This window comes from Peromyscus maniculatus, chromosome 1 (assembly GCF_049852395.1).
Source record: "Peromyscus maniculatus bairdii isolate BWxNUB_F1_BW_parent chromosome 1, HU_Pman_BW_mat_3.1, whole genome shotgun sequence".
Lineage (NCBI taxonomy): Eukaryota > Metazoa > Chordata > Mammalia > Rodentia > Cricetidae > Peromyscus > Peromyscus maniculatus.
In genome coordinates this window covers 21,006,853-21,025,579 of record NC_134852.1, presented here as the reverse complement: position 1 = coordinate 21,025,579, position 18,727 = coordinate 21,006,853, and the positions used below count along the sequence as shown (strand labels likewise).

At 41.5% G+C, this 18,727-nt stretch overlaps 1 protein-coding gene across 4 annotated transcripts in view; it reads left to right on the top strand.

Annotated features, from left to right (window-relative positions):
* The window catches only part of LOC143273128 (3-beta-hydroxysteroid sulfotransferase-like), a 291,023-nt gene that overhangs the window by 12,270 nt on the left and 260,026 nt on the right, over nt 1-18,727 (top strand). For all 4 annotated transcript variants that reach the window (XM_076571518.1, XM_076571515.1, XM_076571524.1 and 1 more), the window contains 4 exons: nt 3,736-3,883; nt 4,001-4,240; nt 8,999-9,207; nt 13,597-13,723. In XM_076571518.1, coding sequence (XP_076427633.1) covers nt 3,736-3,883; nt 4,001-4,240; nt 8,999-9,207; nt 13,597-13,723 — 724 coding nt within the window. The remainder of the gene's footprint in view (nt 1-3,735; nt 3,884-4,000; nt 4,241-8,998; nt 9,208-13,596; nt 13,724-18,727) is intronic.

The window sequence follows — 18,727 nt, the reverse complement described above, 5'->3', positions numbered from 1 at the left end:
GCCATTTGAGTCATAACTTCTGGAAGTTCCCTTATTTCTCTGTTAAGTTTCTGTCAGGCAGACCTTTTCATTGGTGAGAGTGGGGTGTTGAAGTCTCCTACTACTAGTGTATGGGGTTTAATGTGTGATTTAAGCTTTAGTAATGTTTCTTTTACAAATGTGTGTGCCCTTGTATTTGGGGCATAAATATTCAGAATTGAGACTTCATCTTGATGAATTTTCCCTGTGATAAATATGTCATGTCCTTTCTGATCTCTTTTGATTGATTTTAGTTTGAAGTCTATTTTATTGGAATTTAGGATAGCTACACCAGCTTGCTTCTTAAATCCATTTGATTGGAAAGTCTTCCCCTAGCCTTTTATTCTGAGGTGGTGTCTGTCTTTGAAGTTGAGGTGTGTTTCTTGTAAGCAGCAGAATGATGGATTTTGTGTTAGAATCCATTCTGGTAGCCTGTGTTTTTTATAGGTGAATTGAGACCACTGATATTAATGGATATTATTGACCAGTGATTGTTAATTCCTGTTATTTTTTTGGTGGTTGTTGAAAGACCCTAGCCCTTCAGGCTTATACCCCCAAGGCCCAGGAAATGAGAAACTAAAAATCTAGTTCCAAGGGCAAGCTGACTCAATCATTATTCAACCATCCCTGTAACAATGTAACAAAGTAAAAAGATTTCTGTTAAGAAATGTGCTCAACTGTGACTGGGATAGTTGCAAGTGTTCCAGAAAGGACCACTGTGACCTTTGTGTAAACTCCACTCCCACCCTGATACCACCCTTGAGGTTTCAGGAAGAATGTACATGTGGATGTGACTGTAACCACTCTGTGATCAGACCATGATCTTAGAAACGAAATTGTATGGGAAATGTAATCTTATGGCTTCTGTGGGTTTTTCCTTTAAAATCCCCCATGTGACTACAGTACAAGGTGACTCTTGCTCTTTGGAGCAGAGTTTGCCTGACTGTACAGCCAGTGCATTAATAAACACCTCTTGCTGTTGCATCAACTGAACTGGAGTCTGGGTTCTTGGGGTGCCCACTTGAGACCCTAGATTTTGGGGGTCTAACAGTTATGTTGTGTGTTTCCCTTCTTTGGTATTTATTGGTTTGTAACTATTTATTGCCTGTGTTTTCATGGGTGTATCTAACTTCCTTAGGTTGGATTTTTCCTTCTAGTGCTTTCTGTAGGGCTGGATTTGTGGAAAGATATTGTTTAAATCTGGTTTTATCATGGAATATTTTGTTTACTCCCTCTATGTTTATTAAGAATTTTGCTGGGTATAACAGTCTGTGTTGGCATTCATGGTCTCTTAGTGTCTGCATAATGTCAGATGACAGCAATGTTATCCAGCTATATGCTTGCCTGAGAGGATGAGAGCTCCTTCATGACTATGTAGATGTACACGACTGTGCAGAAAACATTTTCTGCTCGTGGTTGGACATGAGGGACACACTGCTCCCCATTTCAGAATGGCAGTTTTTATTAATGGGACCCAATGCCTACAAGAGGAGGAATAGCCTTTCACATCAAAGGAATCAAAGTTGCAATATATTGGGAAAAGTGACTTCTTCCCTCAGAGGACAAAGACATTTAAAACAGACACAAAATCCTACAGCTCCTTCAGGCTGTCTGCCGGCCCCCACCCCCTAGCCCCTGGTCTGGCACTGGTGCACTGTTAGGCTCACACGAAGAGCCAAGGTGGAGTCCATGGAGACACAGCACCACGGTCCCTTCCATTAAGCCCAGAGAATATGTTTACACCCTTGGAGCTCCCAGAGCTCCCTTCATGGAAGCCAGAAGGAATAAAAAGAATAACCGAAAAAAGGGCCGCTGAATACCCGAGGGCTGGCTGGTTACCTCAGAGTCAAAAATAGTAATTCCTGAGATGACCTCTCCTAGCCCAGTTGGGCAAACTCATGGAACAACCCATCTGGAAAATCTGCCCTATGAGAATTGTTGCAAAGATATTTGGTGGCCTGGAGATTACCAACACTGACCAAACAAGTTGGCAAAGCCTGTCTGCAGTGTGCTTGGAACAATCCCAAGCAGACCTACAAGCTGATACAAAAACGCGGGTCCTTCCTACCCATTTAAACATCCATAACTGGTCCTCAATGACATTCCACCCAGCAAAGGGGACGGATACTTGCTGGTTGTGGCGTGCACTTTTGCAGGCTGAGTAGAATAGAAGCCTTTCCTACCTGCGCAGAGGATTAACCTGGAACTTGTGCTCATGCTACTGCCCCCAATCATTAGGATGGGTTGAGAGACTAAGTAGAACTTTGAATTTACACCGATCAAACATTACCTAGAAAGAGACCTCCCTTGGGCAGAAATTCGTCCACTTTTACTGTTTAGGGCATAACGCATGGCCTGTAAATGTAGTTAGTCTCCTTTTGAGACCCTGTCTGGACACCCACCTCTGCTGCTCCCAAAAGCCTCAGGGGACCTCTGAGAGTATGGACACACACACCTTTTGCAGTTCTTGAAAAACTTGGCTGACACTGCACACAAACATTGCCCAATCCTCAGCACTATCTTAGCTCTTAAAGCTGCAGGTATCAAGCTGTGGCTACACCGCACGAGCAAGTCAAGGTTGCTGTAGAGCCCGACCAGGAGTGGACCATGAGAGCCCACCCAGCCAGGCCTCTGTGAAACTGGGCATCTCAAAACGACCTCAGAATGGGGGCAACGGCTCAGCTCCCACTCTGCCTCCTGATGTCCTTCTGGTTCTGTGGATGTGCAACTATACAGTTCCCACCCAGCGTCTCTGACCCTGTCACGTAAATTAGTCTGGAGAAAAGACTTGTCCCAAGGCAGCTCCAATTCCTGGACAGCCATCAGGATAACTTAGCACCCCCAAGAGGGGCTCTGTTGTATCTCCTTCTGGTAGTGCTACTTGGGAATATGCTAGTCACATATCAGACCTCATCATTCTGTGATGGAACTGCCTGCACCAATAAAACAGACTATTATTCCTTTTGGAGATGGCCCCAGCCAGTGACAGACTATGGACAAGTGGCCAGAGTACAAGAGAACAATTTTGGGGGGACATATTTTTCAATAAAGAATAGTCACTCTTAAGAATCAGATTGATTCATTGGCAGCAATGTTCCTCCCAAACCACAGAGGACTTGATTACTGCTGAAAAGGGAGGCATATCCATTGTTTTAAGTGGAGAATACTATGTTTTTGCTGCTCAATCAGAAATAGTATGAGAAAATACAAAACAGTTATAGAGAAGAGAAGGCCAGAGGTAGAGTTGAGAGGCCATGAAGGGACTTCATGCGGACCCAGGCTGGCTCTGCTAATGGGGCCTCTTAGGATGATCATAGCAGGACTTCTCTTAGGACCATGCATCTTAGACACCCTGTCCAGGGTCATCAGAACTAGAGTAAAAAGAGTCAAGCTGCAGGTGACACAGCAGGTGGTATCAGCCGACTTCTTCAGAAGATTCTTAGGGTGCTATGAGGCTAAAGAGGAGGGAATGAAGTAGAATGAGGTAGTAAAGACCATTATTAGATGTTGATCTAGTGGCTTATTTTCTCAGTTACTTAAAGCTCTACTTGTATGGCCTATTTGCCAAAGGATAACTTCAAGTGGAACAAAATGATCCTAAAACGTAACTGAAAAAAAAAAAAGGTCATTGCCCTTAATGACCTGCTGACTACTTCTGTATTTTACATAGCTTATGTAAAATCTTGCTTGCTTGACTGCCCAAGCTTGTCATTTTAGAGTATAAAGTGGAAATGCAAACCAGACTTGGGACGAAAACCTTTCAAGAATTATGTCAGCTTCAGTCCACCAGTGACACTCTCGTTGCTGTTGGAGTGCTTGCTTATTCCAGAAAGATCACTGCAACACTGCTTGAAAACTCTGAAAGGTTTGTCACATTTAATTATGTCACTCTGCAAAACCCCACCCATCTTAATTCTCACACCTGTATAAGTTCTGTTCTTCTGGTAACTCTAGAGGACTGTGCATTGCTCTGCTTTGACAGGTGGGCTCTTAGCAGCCTCTTCGGGAGCATATACGGGCCACTTCCATTCAACACTTGAGCGAGCCAGGCCACTTGGGCACTTCACTGAAGCCCACAACTGTGTCAAGATGACTGACAATATCTTCTTGTTTGAGGGGATCCGGATGGTGTCTGACTTTTTTAGTGTGGAGTCTCTGTCTTTTGCTCAGAACTTTTTGGTGAAAGATGATGATGTCATCATAGTGAGCTACCCTAGATCAGGTAAGAAAAGTGTGTGTGTGTGTGTGTGTGTGTGTGTGTGTGTGTGTGTGTGTGTGTGTGTAACTTGGGGGGGGTTAACTTATGTCTCAGTTACTGTTCTATTGCTGTGAATAGACACCATGGCTAAGGCAACTATAAAGGAAGATATTTATTTGGGGGCTTACTTACAGTTTCAGAAGGTTAGTACATAATCGTAATCATCATGGTAGGGGGCATGGTGGCAGACCAGAGACTGGCCTTGGGTGGGCTTTTGAAATCTCAAAGCCCAGCCTCAGTGACACTTCCTCCAACAAGGCTCACATCTCCTCCAACAAGAGCACGCTTCCTAATTCTTCCCAAACAGCTCCTGTAGCAGGAATCTTAAAAGTTCTTATTAATAAAATCAAACATGAGGCCAGTTATTGGGGTGAATACTGGAAGGTCAGAGAGACAGAACAAGCCACAGCTATCTCACGTTCCCAATTCCTCAGCTGGTCCTGTTTCCTCAGACTGGAAGTTTCTGTGTCCTCATCCCAATGGCTCTCAGCTGAACTGCTGCTTAAAAGCTTGAATGCTTAACCAGCCAAATGCTTAACCAGGCCAAATGCTTCTAGTTTCTGTTCCTCATGCCTTATATACCTTTCTGCTTTCTACCATCACTCCCTAGGATTAAAGGCTTGCTTCCTGGGATTAAAGGCGTGAGTCACCATGCCTGGCTGTTTCCAATGTGGCCTTGAACTCGCAGAGATCCCAGATGGATTTCTGCCTCTGGAATGCTAGGATTAAAGGTGTGTGCTATCACTGCCTAAGTAGTGGCTTTTCTGTTCTCTGACCCCAGATAAATTTAATAAGGTACACAATATTTTGGGGAACACAATTCCACCACAAGCTTCAAAAACTAGAGATCAAGCATTCAAACATATGAGCCCATGGGGACCATTCCCATCCAAATCACCAAAATCTGTATGCTTTTTCCCATGTCAGTTACACCATTTTATATTTCCACCAAAAAGGCTTATGAAATTTTTAATACATCAGTTCCCTAAAATCCTGTCCTTTTGGGATCTCAGGAGGCACAAATAGGAATGACTGATTAAAATATTGGTCAAAGTAAATTATATGTTTGAAATTATAAAAGGAAAAAAAAGAAAAACATGTAGCTTAAAACAAATACTGACTATTTATGATCAACTTAACCCTTGGTCTGCCTCCCCTGTGTACAGGTTAGGGAGTGGGGCTAAAAATACCAACCCTCTAATTTTGTTGCAGGGATTCAGGTGACCAGCTTATATCCTTGGCCTATTTATTGGGCATGGCCACTTTTTTTACACACAAAAGACCTCTACTAATTCAGAGATTACATGATATTAGAAGTTGTATGATAGGAAACTTGGAGATAGACTCTATCATCTATCTATCTACATATATATATATATATATATATATATATATCATCTATGTACTATCTATCTATCATCTATATCTATCTATCTATCAATCTATCTATCTATCTATCTATCTATCTATCTATCTATCTATCATCTATCTACCTACCTATCTATCTATCTATGTATCTGTCATGTACCACCCTATATGCGACTTACCTATCTAACATGGTCTTAGACTGGTCCTGAGGCACAGATCCCTACATCAAGTAACTGTGTAACTGAAAAGGCACCCACATATCACTAGTCTGTCATTAATAATTAGCTCAGCCCATCATATTTTATGACTGTGTCTCCCAGGGAAAGGTACCTCTTGCAGGTTTCCATTTGCTCTTGTCAGCTTCTAAATCTCGGGGTGCTCTCAAGAAACACAGAGCTTCTCTCTCAACCTGGGGATGGGAAATGTTGAGAATGGGATGGAGATGAGGCTGACTCAGGGCTCACTCTCACTAATTGTCAGACACTGAGATGGACAAGACTTGAACACTGCTTGATTTCCATTTGGCTCTGCCATTTCCAGGTGTGTGAATGTGAGCACACTTTCTCATTCATGTCACCTTATTTTCAGACAATAATTATTTGTACTTCGAGAGTTAGTGTCTTCATTAGAAATACCCTGATAAGACAGAACTTTGGGGAGAAAATAGTTTATTAATGTTTACAGTTGCAGGTTTCAATCCATCATTGAGAGGAATTCAAGGTTGAAAAGCAAGCAAGCTAGTCACACTATATCCATGGTCCATGTAGAAATGACTGTGACTTTCTGCCTGCCTTCTCTGATCTCATATAGCTCAGGAACTCCTTTCTAGGAAACGGTGCTGCCCACAGTGAGCTGGGTCTTCCTATGTTAATTAACAACCAAGACAATCCCCCTCAGACCAACCTGATCTAGATAATTTCTCATTAAGACTTTCTCCCTGGAGGGATGAGAAAACTTGAAGTGAGTTCATGAAACTAGAAAGTATCCAGAGCAGTATCAAGAAGACAGGCTGACAGGACAGGGTGTTGGGGTAAATGCTGGGGCTTTAAGCAAAGCTCTAGACCCCTCTCCCAACTGGGATAACTCTCAGATCATCTTATCGTCAGTACATCTAAAGCAAAGCTCATGACCTTGTCAATCCTGTCCTGTAAAATGATATTTTCACCTCTTTCATCTCACTTTCATCTACATGAAAGGATTCCAGACTTAAAAAAAGAAGAAGAAGAAAAAGAAAAAAAAAAGTTTGTGGGATGGGTAAGAGAAACAGGGATGAAATTTTAGCAAGCATTATGATTCATTTTGAAGAAAATGAGCTTTGGAGAAGATAAGTATCTTGCTTGGCCTCTTGAAGCTAACAAAAGAAAGGGCTGGAGTAAAACCAGGGATTTTTAGTTTCAAAACCATTGATTAAAATACTTTAACTAGACATTCTAGACAGCTTGCTCTTCCCCCCCCCCATAAAGCAAGAAATAACATCAATAGCTTATTTCTGACATTCAGTATTATGAGCATCTTTTCATTTGCCAGAAGTGCATGCCTTAGTACTAACACAAAGGACCATTTTCAAGTGATATACTTTCTTTCTTTCCTGGTATACTTATATTCAGATGTGAGAATTGGTAGAGGTGAATGTCTCATAAGGAACTAGTGTTTTTCCAACTAAAAAACAAAAACAAACAAAAAACCAAAGGCTTTCCCCAAGTACTTCTAGTTTCTGTCAAGTTGAAAGTTGTAAGGATCACAGTATTCAATCAAGCCGTTGCAAATAGATACATAAATCAATACAGAAGTTAAAACGAAATTAATGTGGTTTATGCTATCATAAGGCAGAAACAGAGGGTGGGTCAGGAGGGATGACTAAACCTTTTTTCATACAGTCATCTTAGATACAAGATTTCTCATCTCTGTTTATTCTGCTAATGTCTTCATGAAGCCCTGGTAAGTCTATGGTACTCCATATAACCCTGTATGAGGTGGGATGGTAGGAGAGCAATCAGACTGCTTGTGCCTTCATTACCAATAAACCAAGCATATCTCATGAATTTTTGTTATGCTGTTCAGATCTGATTAGACAGATACATAGACCTGGGGAGAATAGGTAAGTAGAAGAAAGTTTAACAAATCTATATAAAGCTATAATTTGATAAATGAGATGATGTGGTACACCACTCACAGTAGTGTAGCTATAGGTAGTTGTTTCAAAGAAACTAGAAAAACTGATGTTCACAAGAGTCAACATTGTAGATATGATATCCAGCTGAAGAGGTAGATTTGTTTAAAATGATATAAAATTATGCAATATTGATATTACATTCTGTCACAGTATTTATACATCGTTTAATATTTCTGTTAAATTTAATGTGGAGAAAATATGAGCTAATGAGTGGCAGGACTGGAGAGATGGCTGCACTGTTAAGAGCACCTTTCTGCTCTTTTTTTTTTTTTTTTTTTGGTTTTTCGAGACAGGGTTTCTCTGTGTAGCTTTGCGCCTCTCCTGGGACTCACTTGGTAGTCCAGGCTGGCCTCGAACTCACAGAGATCCACCTGGCTCTGCCTCCCGAGTGCTGGGATTAAAGGCGTGCGCCACCACCGCCCGGCTCACCTTTCTGCTCTTGCAGAGACATGGGCTCAGCATCTACATATGGTGGCTCACAACCATCTGTAACGCCAATGTAAGTCCTTGGCTTTGGGAGCCAAGGCAGGAACTCAAACAGGGTAGGAACCTGGAGGCAGGAACTGAAGCAGAGACCATCGAAGGGTGCTGCTTACTGGCTTTCTCCTCCTGGTCTACTCAGCCTGCTTTCCTTTCTTATATTCTAGGACCACTGGCCCAGGGTGGTACTGCCCACAGTGGTCTGGTTCCTCCAAATCAATCATTAATCAAGACTGTGCTCCACAAGCTCCCTACAGGCCAATTTGATGGTGGCGTTTTCTCAATTGAGGTTTCCTTTTCCCAGATGACTCTAGCTTATGTCACATTGACACAAACAAACAAGCAAACATAAATAACCAGCAGTGGTGGTGGTGGGTTAAAGGTAGAGGGCATAATAGAACACAAGCAAAAGGAAAGTAGAGAGGGGTATTACTGTAGGTGAAAAGTTTTAAACAGGGATGATATGAGAATTAGAGATATAAGGGGAGATGGGAGTTCAGGAACGGAGGAAGGATTAACCAAGATTAAAAAGTACGATGAAACCACATGGAAGGCAGCTGGCTTGTATCCAAACAGAAAACACAAAAGTGAAACCTAAGAATAAAACCAAATACAAATACCTTCATCATTCAACATATGAAACATTTTCTTTACTATGATAATGTAATGTAATTTGATTGTTCTCATTTTCCCACAACTAGGAACACACTGGATGATTGAAATGGTCAGTCTGATTGTCTCCAAAGGGGACCCTACTTGGGTACAAACTGTCAAAAATTTTGCCAGGTCTCCAGGGCTTGAGTATAAAGATGAGCAGAAACTATTGCTGGACCAGGATGGACCACGTCTCATGAGTACACATCTTCCCATACAACTGTTTCCCAAGTCTTACTTCACATCGAGTGCTAAGGTGAGTAGATGCTGGTCGCTGTGATGAAATTTTTTATATTTTATTTTATTATTTTTTTATTAAGAAAAATTTTAATTCATTTTACATACCAATCAAAGATTCCCCCTCTTCCCTCCTCCTGCCCCCCTAGCCTCCCCCTTCCAGCCCACCCCCCATTCCCTCCTACAAGAAAGAAAGGCCTCCCCTGGGAGGGTACATGCAGTTGAGGCAGGTCTAAGCCCCTCCCCCTGCCTCAAGGCTGTGTGAGGTGCTCCATCATAGGTAGTGGGTTTCACAAAGCCTGCTCATGCACCAGGGATGGATTCTGATCCTACTGCCAGGGGGCCCCCTAAGTGGGTCAAGCTACACAGCTGTCTCACTATGCAGAGGGCCTAGCCCAGTCCCATGCAGGCTCCACAGCTGTTGATCTAAATTTCATGAGTTACCACTTGTTTGGTTTGGTTGTCTCTGCATGTTTCCCCATCATGATCTTGATGCCCTTGCTCATCGAATCCCTCTTCTCGCTCTTCGACTGGATTCCTTAAACTTGGCCTGTTGTTTGGCTATGAATCTCTGTATCTGCTTCTATCTGTGATGAAATCTTAGGAGGACTCTCTTTCTTAAACTGGCACACTCAAGGGTGTGTCCAAATTTATGGCCTTGCCAGTCTCCCTAATACTCACTTGTATGGAAACAGCTGAACTCACAGTGCTTCATTAACTGGTTAATGAATGGTTAATGTTATGAATATTTGTTAACTCAGAAGTCAGCTTTCAACTTTGCATTTTTCCTTTTTCTTTTCCATGCGTGTATAAGTGGTGTGCATGTGTTTGGGCATGGGAGTGTAGGGTGTACAGGCACTTGTGGATGGGTGTGTATGGAGGCCCAAGGTTGATGTCTAGAACCATTTTCAATCACTCCTCTGCCTTATTCTTTTTTGTTTTGTTTTTGTTTTTCAAGACAGGGTTTCTCTGTGTAACTTTGCAGCTTTGTGCCTTTCCTGGAACTCACTCTGTCACCCACGCTGGCCTCGAACTCACAGGGATCCGCCCACCTCTGTCTTCTGAGTGCTGGGATTAAAGGTGTGTGCCAGCATCACCGGCTTGCCTTATTCTTTTGAAATATTTGTTCTCTCTCTCTCTCTGTGGGGGTGAGGGTGGGGGGTGGAGTGGTTGAGGGTGCATGGCTCTCTTTCCACTGTGTGGGTCCCAGAAAGTTATCCCAGCTCCTCAGCCTTGGTGGCAAGTGCCCCTGCCCAGTGAACAACCTCACCAGTTCCCACCTATTCTTCTTGAGGCAGGGTCTCTCAATCAAACACAGTTCACTGGCATGACTTATCTTGGGAATCAGCATGCTCTGGAGATCTCCTGAATCCACCTTCTGAGGGTGGAATTACAGGCAGGCTTCTCACTTGCCTGGCATTTATGTGGTATGTTAGTCAGGGTTCTCTATAGTCATAGAACTTTTGGAATGAATCTCTCTCCATATATATAAAGGGAATTTATTGGAATGACTTCCAGGATGTAGTCTTGCTAATCTAACAATGGCTAGTGGTGAATGGAAAGTCCAAGAATCTAGTAGCTGCTCAGTCCCCTGAGGCTACGTGTCTCAGCTGGTCTTCTGTACATGCTGGAATACTGGAGAAGTAGACACCAATACCAGTGAAGGAATGGATGTGCTGGCAAGGCGAGGGCAGGCAGGCAAAGAAGAAGCAAGCTTTCCTTCTTCCATTGTCCTTATATAGGATTCTGGCAGAAGGTGTGGCCCAGATTAAAGGTGTATCTATCGGTGGCCAAGTCAGAGAAGTAGCAGATGGCAATTGACTTCAGGGGATAGGCCCACCAGCATGCAAGGCACTGATGGATGAATCTTGGATAGGCAAGCCCCCAAGAGCCTCAGCCCTAGAATATTTCTTGCTACTGCTGTGTCTTTGCATGTCTGTCACTGCCATTTTTCTCTGGTATCTGGTATGGTGTGAATGGGTGTGGAGAGATCCCCACTGCCCTTGATGTAGTATGATCATCTCTTGGAAATGTCCTGTTTTACTGGGCATTTTTACCTGTGGATTATTATGAAGATGACTTCCTCCTAAGCTGTACTTTTTAACTGAAGCAATGATTTTATACAATAATAGTGTTAGTTTAAACAGGATTTTGATGATTGAGGATTTGTAATAAATATAGTAAGGCATTATGATAGAGGTTATTTTTTTTTTTTTTTTTTTTTTGGTTTTTCGAGACAGGGTTTCTCTGCGTAGCTTTGCGCCTTTCCTGGAGCTCACTTGGTAGCCCAGCCTGGCCTCGAACTCACAGAGATCCGCCTGCCTCTGCCTCCCGAGTGCTGGGATTAAAGGCGTGCGCCACCACCGCCCGGCACGATAGAGGTTATTTTAGTGGAAAAATTAACATAGGTAAAGGTAGGATAAAACATTGCCTCTGTAGGATGCAGAGGATAAAACAATAAAACAAGAAAGTGTCACACAGCTAGAACACATGATTTTCTATTGAGGAGCCATATAGACTGTGGCTTAGGTTAATGATTAAGAAAAACAACCAAGTCCCAGTAGCCCAGCTAGTTTAAATTCCTTTAATCTTAAGTTGGGAGATGTGTTCACAGGTTTCCCAGTGCATCATAGCTGAAACAAAGCTTTGAAAATAATTTAACGTTAGACTGAGATGTTTTTGTTAATAGCTTTAAGATGAAAAACATAAAAAGACAAATCTGAAGTTTTAGAAAGGCACATAGTTGAGTGAGGAACTCTTTAAGGTCAGGGAACAAGAACAAAGCAGCCCGATTATTGTTAGCTGGTGTGCCTTTCTTTCTTGGACGGTTTGGTGACCAAAGGCAGTGTTTAAATCCTTGTCCCCATTTCTGCCCTCTGCTTCCTGATATAAAGAACTGTGGATGAATATGTGTGCACCCTGAGGTTTTAAAATAGAGCTGACTGGTTCTTTTTCATATATAAAAGTTTAGATTCGTGATTCTTCTAAGATTATCTTTTAGCCGGGCGGTGGTGGTGCATGCCTTTAATCCCAGCACTCGGAAGGCAGAGTCAGGTGGATCTCTGTGAGTTTGAGTCCAGCCTGGCCTACAGAGGGAGATCCAGGAAAGGTACAAAGCTACACAGAGAAACCCTGTCTCGAAAAACCAAAAAAAAAAAAAAAAGATTATCTTTTGAGATAAATTGTAAAATGGTTGGCCCTTTCTTTGTAACTACAATAAGCAGTCTGCTAGTAGAAGAACTGGCTTGAAAAATACTTTTGCTTACACTCTCTTAATCTACAACAAGTTGCTTGGATAATATATGTGGGTTCTTGGAACAACTTGTGTTTCACCTGTAATAAGTAAACTGTTTAACCATGTAGGGGAAATGAAAACATTTTTTTAAAAGCCTATATTCATTGTAATCATCCACTTGAAAAATAGAATGTAGCCACATTGTGATTTTCATATTGCTTGAAAGATTTTGGTGGAGTATATAAGCTGTAAGATTAAAAAACAAAGTAAGTTAGAAGAAAAACATCAAGAATGAGAGAAGGAGAACACCAGGAAAGATGTAGAGAAAGAATATAGAAGAATAAAGAAAGAGTCAGAAGAAAACTATCAAGAGAGTGTGTTGTCTTTTCCTTATTCCCTCAGATAAAAAAGCCTTAGTATGAGGACTCCATGGATTCCCTTCAAGCTCTGAGCTGCTGGAGGCTGGTCCTCATGGCAGCAGTATGTGCCTTCCCACCTCAAAATCTGGATCAAAGGCAGGTTGTCTTCCTGCCTCAAGATCCAGATCACAGGTGTGACCTCTGTTTCTGGATTGTATTTCATTCCAGGTATAGTCAAGTTGACAACCAAGGACAGCTTTCACATGTGGGTTTCTGAGGATCCAAACTCCAATCTTCATTTTTTTATGCAGCAAACATTTGAAGCAGTGGTTCTCAATTTTCCCAATGCTCAGGCCTTTTAATACAGTTCCTATGTTGTGGTGATCCCCACCCACTAGATTAGTTTCACTGCTACTTCATAACTATAATTTTGCTACTGTTGTGAATCACACTATAAATATCTGTGTTCTCTGATGGTCTTGGGGGACCCAGGTTGAGAAACCCTGCTTTAACCACGGAGGCATTTTTGTAGCCCCTCAACTGTTCTTCTAACAGTGAACCATGCATGTCAGAGGCAGCTATGTAAACTTTCTCAGATGGAAGATCAACTTGGCATCCTCTATCTCAGAGTTAAGGAAATAATGGAAGAGAAGGCAACCTTACATTGAGAGGGTCACAGATGTAGGGAAAATGTAAATCTCATCCTTTGACCGCCACATGTGTGTTGTGGCTTTGTGTAAGTTTGGTTCAGGATGTGTGGAAATATGCAGTGCTGAAGTGAAGACACACATTTCTAATAAACTTTATCTTTTAGGTTATCTATGTCATCAGGAATCCAAGAGATGTTGTTATATCTTACTATCATATAAGAAAACATTTTCACCTTTTGAACAATCAACAGACTTTTGATGAATATCTTCCTGCATTTATCCAAGGTGACGGTGAGTGGAATCTGGACCACCAATTTTATATTTTGAAATCAAGGCAAGAACAGAGATCTGTGTTGCATGTTTAAAAGCTAAATCTGTGGGTCACAGCTGTTTAAAATTTACTCAGTGTGGGACAAGAAGGATGGTTTAGTTGTGTACTACTCTTGCAGATGTCCAAGTTTGGTTCCCAGCAATCATGCCAGGTTTCCCTCAAGGTCTTGTAACTCCATATCCAGGGGTCTAGCACTCTCTTCTGGCATCCCCAGACACTGCATTCATGTATGCAATACCCACACAGAGATATATATTTGCATGAAACTTAAAATATTAAAAACCAATGTTTTAAAATTTTACTCAGTGTGATGTCAAGAATTTTATGGACAACCAGATGCAATCTGATTTTCATTTAATGTATTTTTTCACTTAGAAAAATCAATTCTTGTATGATATATTATATAGTTATAAATGATCATCTATCCTTTATTTTTATATTTTTCAATTGCATGTGTTCAGATATTATATTCATTTAATTTAGTGTGTGTGTGTGTGTGTGTGTGTGTGTGTGTGTGTGTGTGTGTGTGTGTGTGTGTGTGTATGGGGTTTCACAAATGCCATTGTGTTGCCGAAGGGCTTCTTTGCAGTCCCACAATCCACATATAAAATAATCACTCAGACGCTTATATTACTTATAAAATGTATGGCCGTGGCAGGCTTTTTGTTAACTGTTTTTATATCTTAAATTAACCCATTTTTATAAATCTATACCTCACCATGTCACTTGTGGCTTACCGGCATCTTTACATGTTGCTTGTCCTGGCAGTGGCTGCAGTGTCTCTCCCCCTTCTTCCTGTTTTCCCAATTCTCCTCTCTCTTTGTCCCGCCTATACTTCCTGTCTGGTCACTGGCCATCAGTGTTTTATTTATATAGAGAGATATCCACAGCACTTTCCCTTTTCTTTTTTTTTTAAAAAGGAAGGCTTTAACTTTAACATGGTAAAATTACATATAACAAAACAATTATCGAGCAAGAATTACAGTTATAATATTAAAGAAGATGTCCTATCTATCTTATATTTGTGAGTTTAAGGTTTTATATCTAACTTATCTTTTATAATAACTGAGGAAATTACAACTATCTAGTCTTTAACTACATCAAATACCTGAGAAGGAACATAATGGTACCTGAGAAATGGTAGATGGATGTAAGCAACTTTCAGGAATCTTGTAAGAGTAGACCAAGACAGCTGGCAGCCTGGACAGTCACCTAATGTTTCTCAGCATTGTTGGTGCATTCAACTTGCCTACAGGCCTAGAGTATATGACAGACCATTTTCATAAGCAGAAATTCTGAAAGACCATCATACCCTGTCTTGGCAGAGTACTGTGGTCGCTTTCCTTGTGTCCCGCTTGTCCAGAAAGGACAGTATTGCATTCGTACTGTCCTTTCTGGACAAGGCAGTTCTTTGCCCAGTAGGCTATTTTGTGCCAAGAAGACAAACTTCCAAATGGAAATGTCTTAGAAGCCCAACATTCTCTCGGGATCAAATTGGCACAGCCAGAAGCAATTGTGTCTCATGTCAACAGAATTCTAAGTTATTTAAATGCCATATTCCCTAGGTCTATGAAGTGTTTGAAGATTACCTATCTATCTGAAATATATCTATGTATACCTAGAAGACTTACCTAACATGGCCACAAATATGATTATCATAGATGACCAATTATTAATCTATTTCTTAATTATCCATTACAATTTTAAATGAGTTACATAAACATAATACCTCAAACAAGAAAAGAAATATATATATATATATATATATATATATATAGTATAACAAAATTAATTTCAGGTTTGTATCAATAAACTAAAATTTATACCAATGTAAAACATTTTAAACATAAACTAAAATCTATACCAATGTAAAACATTTTAAACAAGTTGTTCTTTAAAAGTAGGTTCATTAATCTACCCTTTTATCTTATCATCTCTATATCATATGTATCTATATCATATCCCCTTTTCTTTTTTAGAAAGAGACCGTATTTATAATCAACCTGTTTTAAATAAAAATAATGTTTTTTTTTCTGTCCCACACCAGAGGTCTCTTCTGATTTGGGACACAAGAACCTCTTAACCATTTTTTTAAGCAATATGTCTGGTTTTAGATGGGGAGTGAGCCAATTCCACCTCTAAAGCCAGCTTGGTATATTTGGGAATATGGGCGTAGCATCTTTTACTACTTCCTGCTGGAGGGGGGCAATGTATCTTATGGGGACGCAAAGAAAATTTTAGGCCTACGGGGTAGTCCTTGAGGCTGTATTGTGGGAGTCACTTGCCTTGAAACCATTCTGGATGTTAGATTATCTGGGCCATAGTGTCATCGGAGACCTTTTAGGGGGTCTTGGCTGGTCAAACCTGATGTATCTTAATCTAGAATGAATCCATAGCCTCTGGCTTTCTGTGGAAACAAAGGCAGACCCTCTTTTTTAAAGTAACATATCCTTATATCCAAATTTTGAAGTCAAGGTACCTTTAAACTTTACATTTTGGCATAACTGAACAGCTTTTACAATCAAATGTTTTTCTTTAGTTATGAATTTCAAAGACAACATAATCCAGACATTTTTGTGTGATAGCCATCTTTACATGGCTTATTACCTTTACTGTTTTTTTAAACATTTTATTTTTAGATACTATTTGTTTATATAATGATATATTTTTATTTTTTTCTTTTAAGTCTACGTACATTTTTACATGTATTATATACTATTTTATCTGAATCAGCCTTATTGTGAACCTATTGCTTTAAACTATAGCCTTCTAAGCCTGAAATGGTGCTGTGGCTGCTGGCTCCTCCCCCTTCAGCTTTTCAACATGGCGGTGGTACGTTTTCTCCAGCTCTGGCAGTCATCAAGTCTCAGAAATAGTAGGTCTATGCTTTTATCAAAGCAGGGTGTAGCCCAGAAACCTCTTTTTTTTTTTAATACTAGTAAAGACTAAATCTATCACACAGGGTAATGTGCCGCTGGCAGACGCCTCATTCCCGATTCCCGCCATATTGTCTGTCAAACGCACATGCCAGGAACCTGCCAGTGTTCAAACCTGTGTTTTGTAGAGTCTAGCTGCTGATATGAGACATGAAGTAGGAACCTGGTTTTGGCTCTGTTTAGAATTGGTTATTAAATATTCTCAGGTTTAAGGTGGAAACTCAAGCCATTGGGCGCCATCCACCAAGCCCCGCAGTCCAACAATCCACGTATAAAATAATCACTCAGATGCTTATATTACTTATAAACTGTATGGCCATGGCAGGCTTTTTGCTAACTGTTCTTATATCTTAAATTAACCCATTTTTATAAATCTATACCTTGCCACATAACTTGTGGCTCACTGGCTTCTTTACATGTTGCTTGTCCTGGAGGTGGCTGCAGTGTCTCTAATGTGGTGGTATTCTAATTGTACTGAAATGTGATTTTGATTGTATGTTAATAAATAAAGTTGCCTGGGGGTCAGAGCTATTAGAGCCATAGCAAGAGTGTGGCAGTGGTGGCACACGCCTTTAATCCCAGCACTTGGTAGAAGAGCTAGGTAGAACTCTGTGTGTTCAGGGATACAGCCAGCATTGGAGACACATGCCTTTAAGACCTGGGGGAGCTGTACATACAGACAGTGAGGAGGCAGTCACGTGTTTGGGTTTACAACCAATGAGAAGGCAGAACAAAAAGACTATTAAAAGACGGACACACAGGAAGTAGCTCTTTTTGGAGAGCTAAGACCACCACAGAAGGAAGGGTGAGATTTTAGCTCTGAGCTCTGATCTCTTGGCTTTCTCTTTTACATTGGTTCTGTGTTTCTTATTTAATAAGACGGTTGGTTACATCTACACCATTGTGCATGTGTGGATGTCTGAGGACAATTTGTGGGAGTCAGTTCTCTCCTTCAACCAAGAGGGTTTCAGGGATAAGGCTCATATCACCAGGCTGTGGTTCAAGCGCCTTTTTTTATTTTATTTTACAACACCATTCAGTTCAACATAATAGCCACAGATTCCCCTGTTCTCCCCCTCTCGCCCCCCTCTCACTCCCCCCAGCCCACTCCCCATTCCCACCTCCTCCAGATCAAGGTCTCCCCCGAGGACTGGGGGATCGACTTGGTAGACTCAGTCCAGGCAGGTCCATTTCCCGCCTCCCAGACCGAGCCAAGTGTCCATACATAAGTCCCAGGATTCAAACAGCCAACTCATGCAATAAGCCCAGGACCCGGCACCGACACACAGCTGCCTCCCAAACAGCTCAAGCCAAATGACTGTCTCACCCATTCAGGGGGCCTGATCCAGTTGGGGGCCCCTCAGCCTTTGGTTCATAGATCCTGTGCTTCCATTCATTTGGTTATTTGTCCCGGTGCTTTATCCAACCTTGGCTTCAACAATTCTCGCTCATATAAACCCTCCTCTTTCTCACTAATTAGACTCCCAGTGCTCCACCAGGGGCCCAGCCGTGGATGTCTGCATCCAGATTCCTCAGTCCTTGGATGGGGTTTATGGCACAACTATCAGGGTGTCTAGCCATCCCAGCACCAGAGTAGGTCAATTCCTGCCGTCTCGCGACCATTGCCAGCAGTCTTTTGTGGGGGTATCTTTGTGGATCTCCGTGGACCTCCCTAGCTCTCTGCTTCCTCCCCTTCTCACTTTCTCATATGGTTTTCATTTACCATGGTCTCCTATTCCTTGTTCTCCCTCTCTTTTCTTGATCCAGCTAGGATCTCCAACTCTCTTTCCCTCGACCGTCGCCCTTCATTGTTCCCACTCATGACCAGGCTGTTCATGTAGATCTCGTCCATTTCTCCTTGTCTTTTTTGGGGGTCTCGTTTTCTGGGTAGCCTCACTGGTGATGTGAGTAGCAGTCCAGTCATCCTTGTTCCACATCTAGCATTTTCCTATCAGTGAGTACATACCATATTTGTCTTTCTGTGTCTGGGTTACCTCACTCAGGATGATTTTTTCTAGATCCATCCAT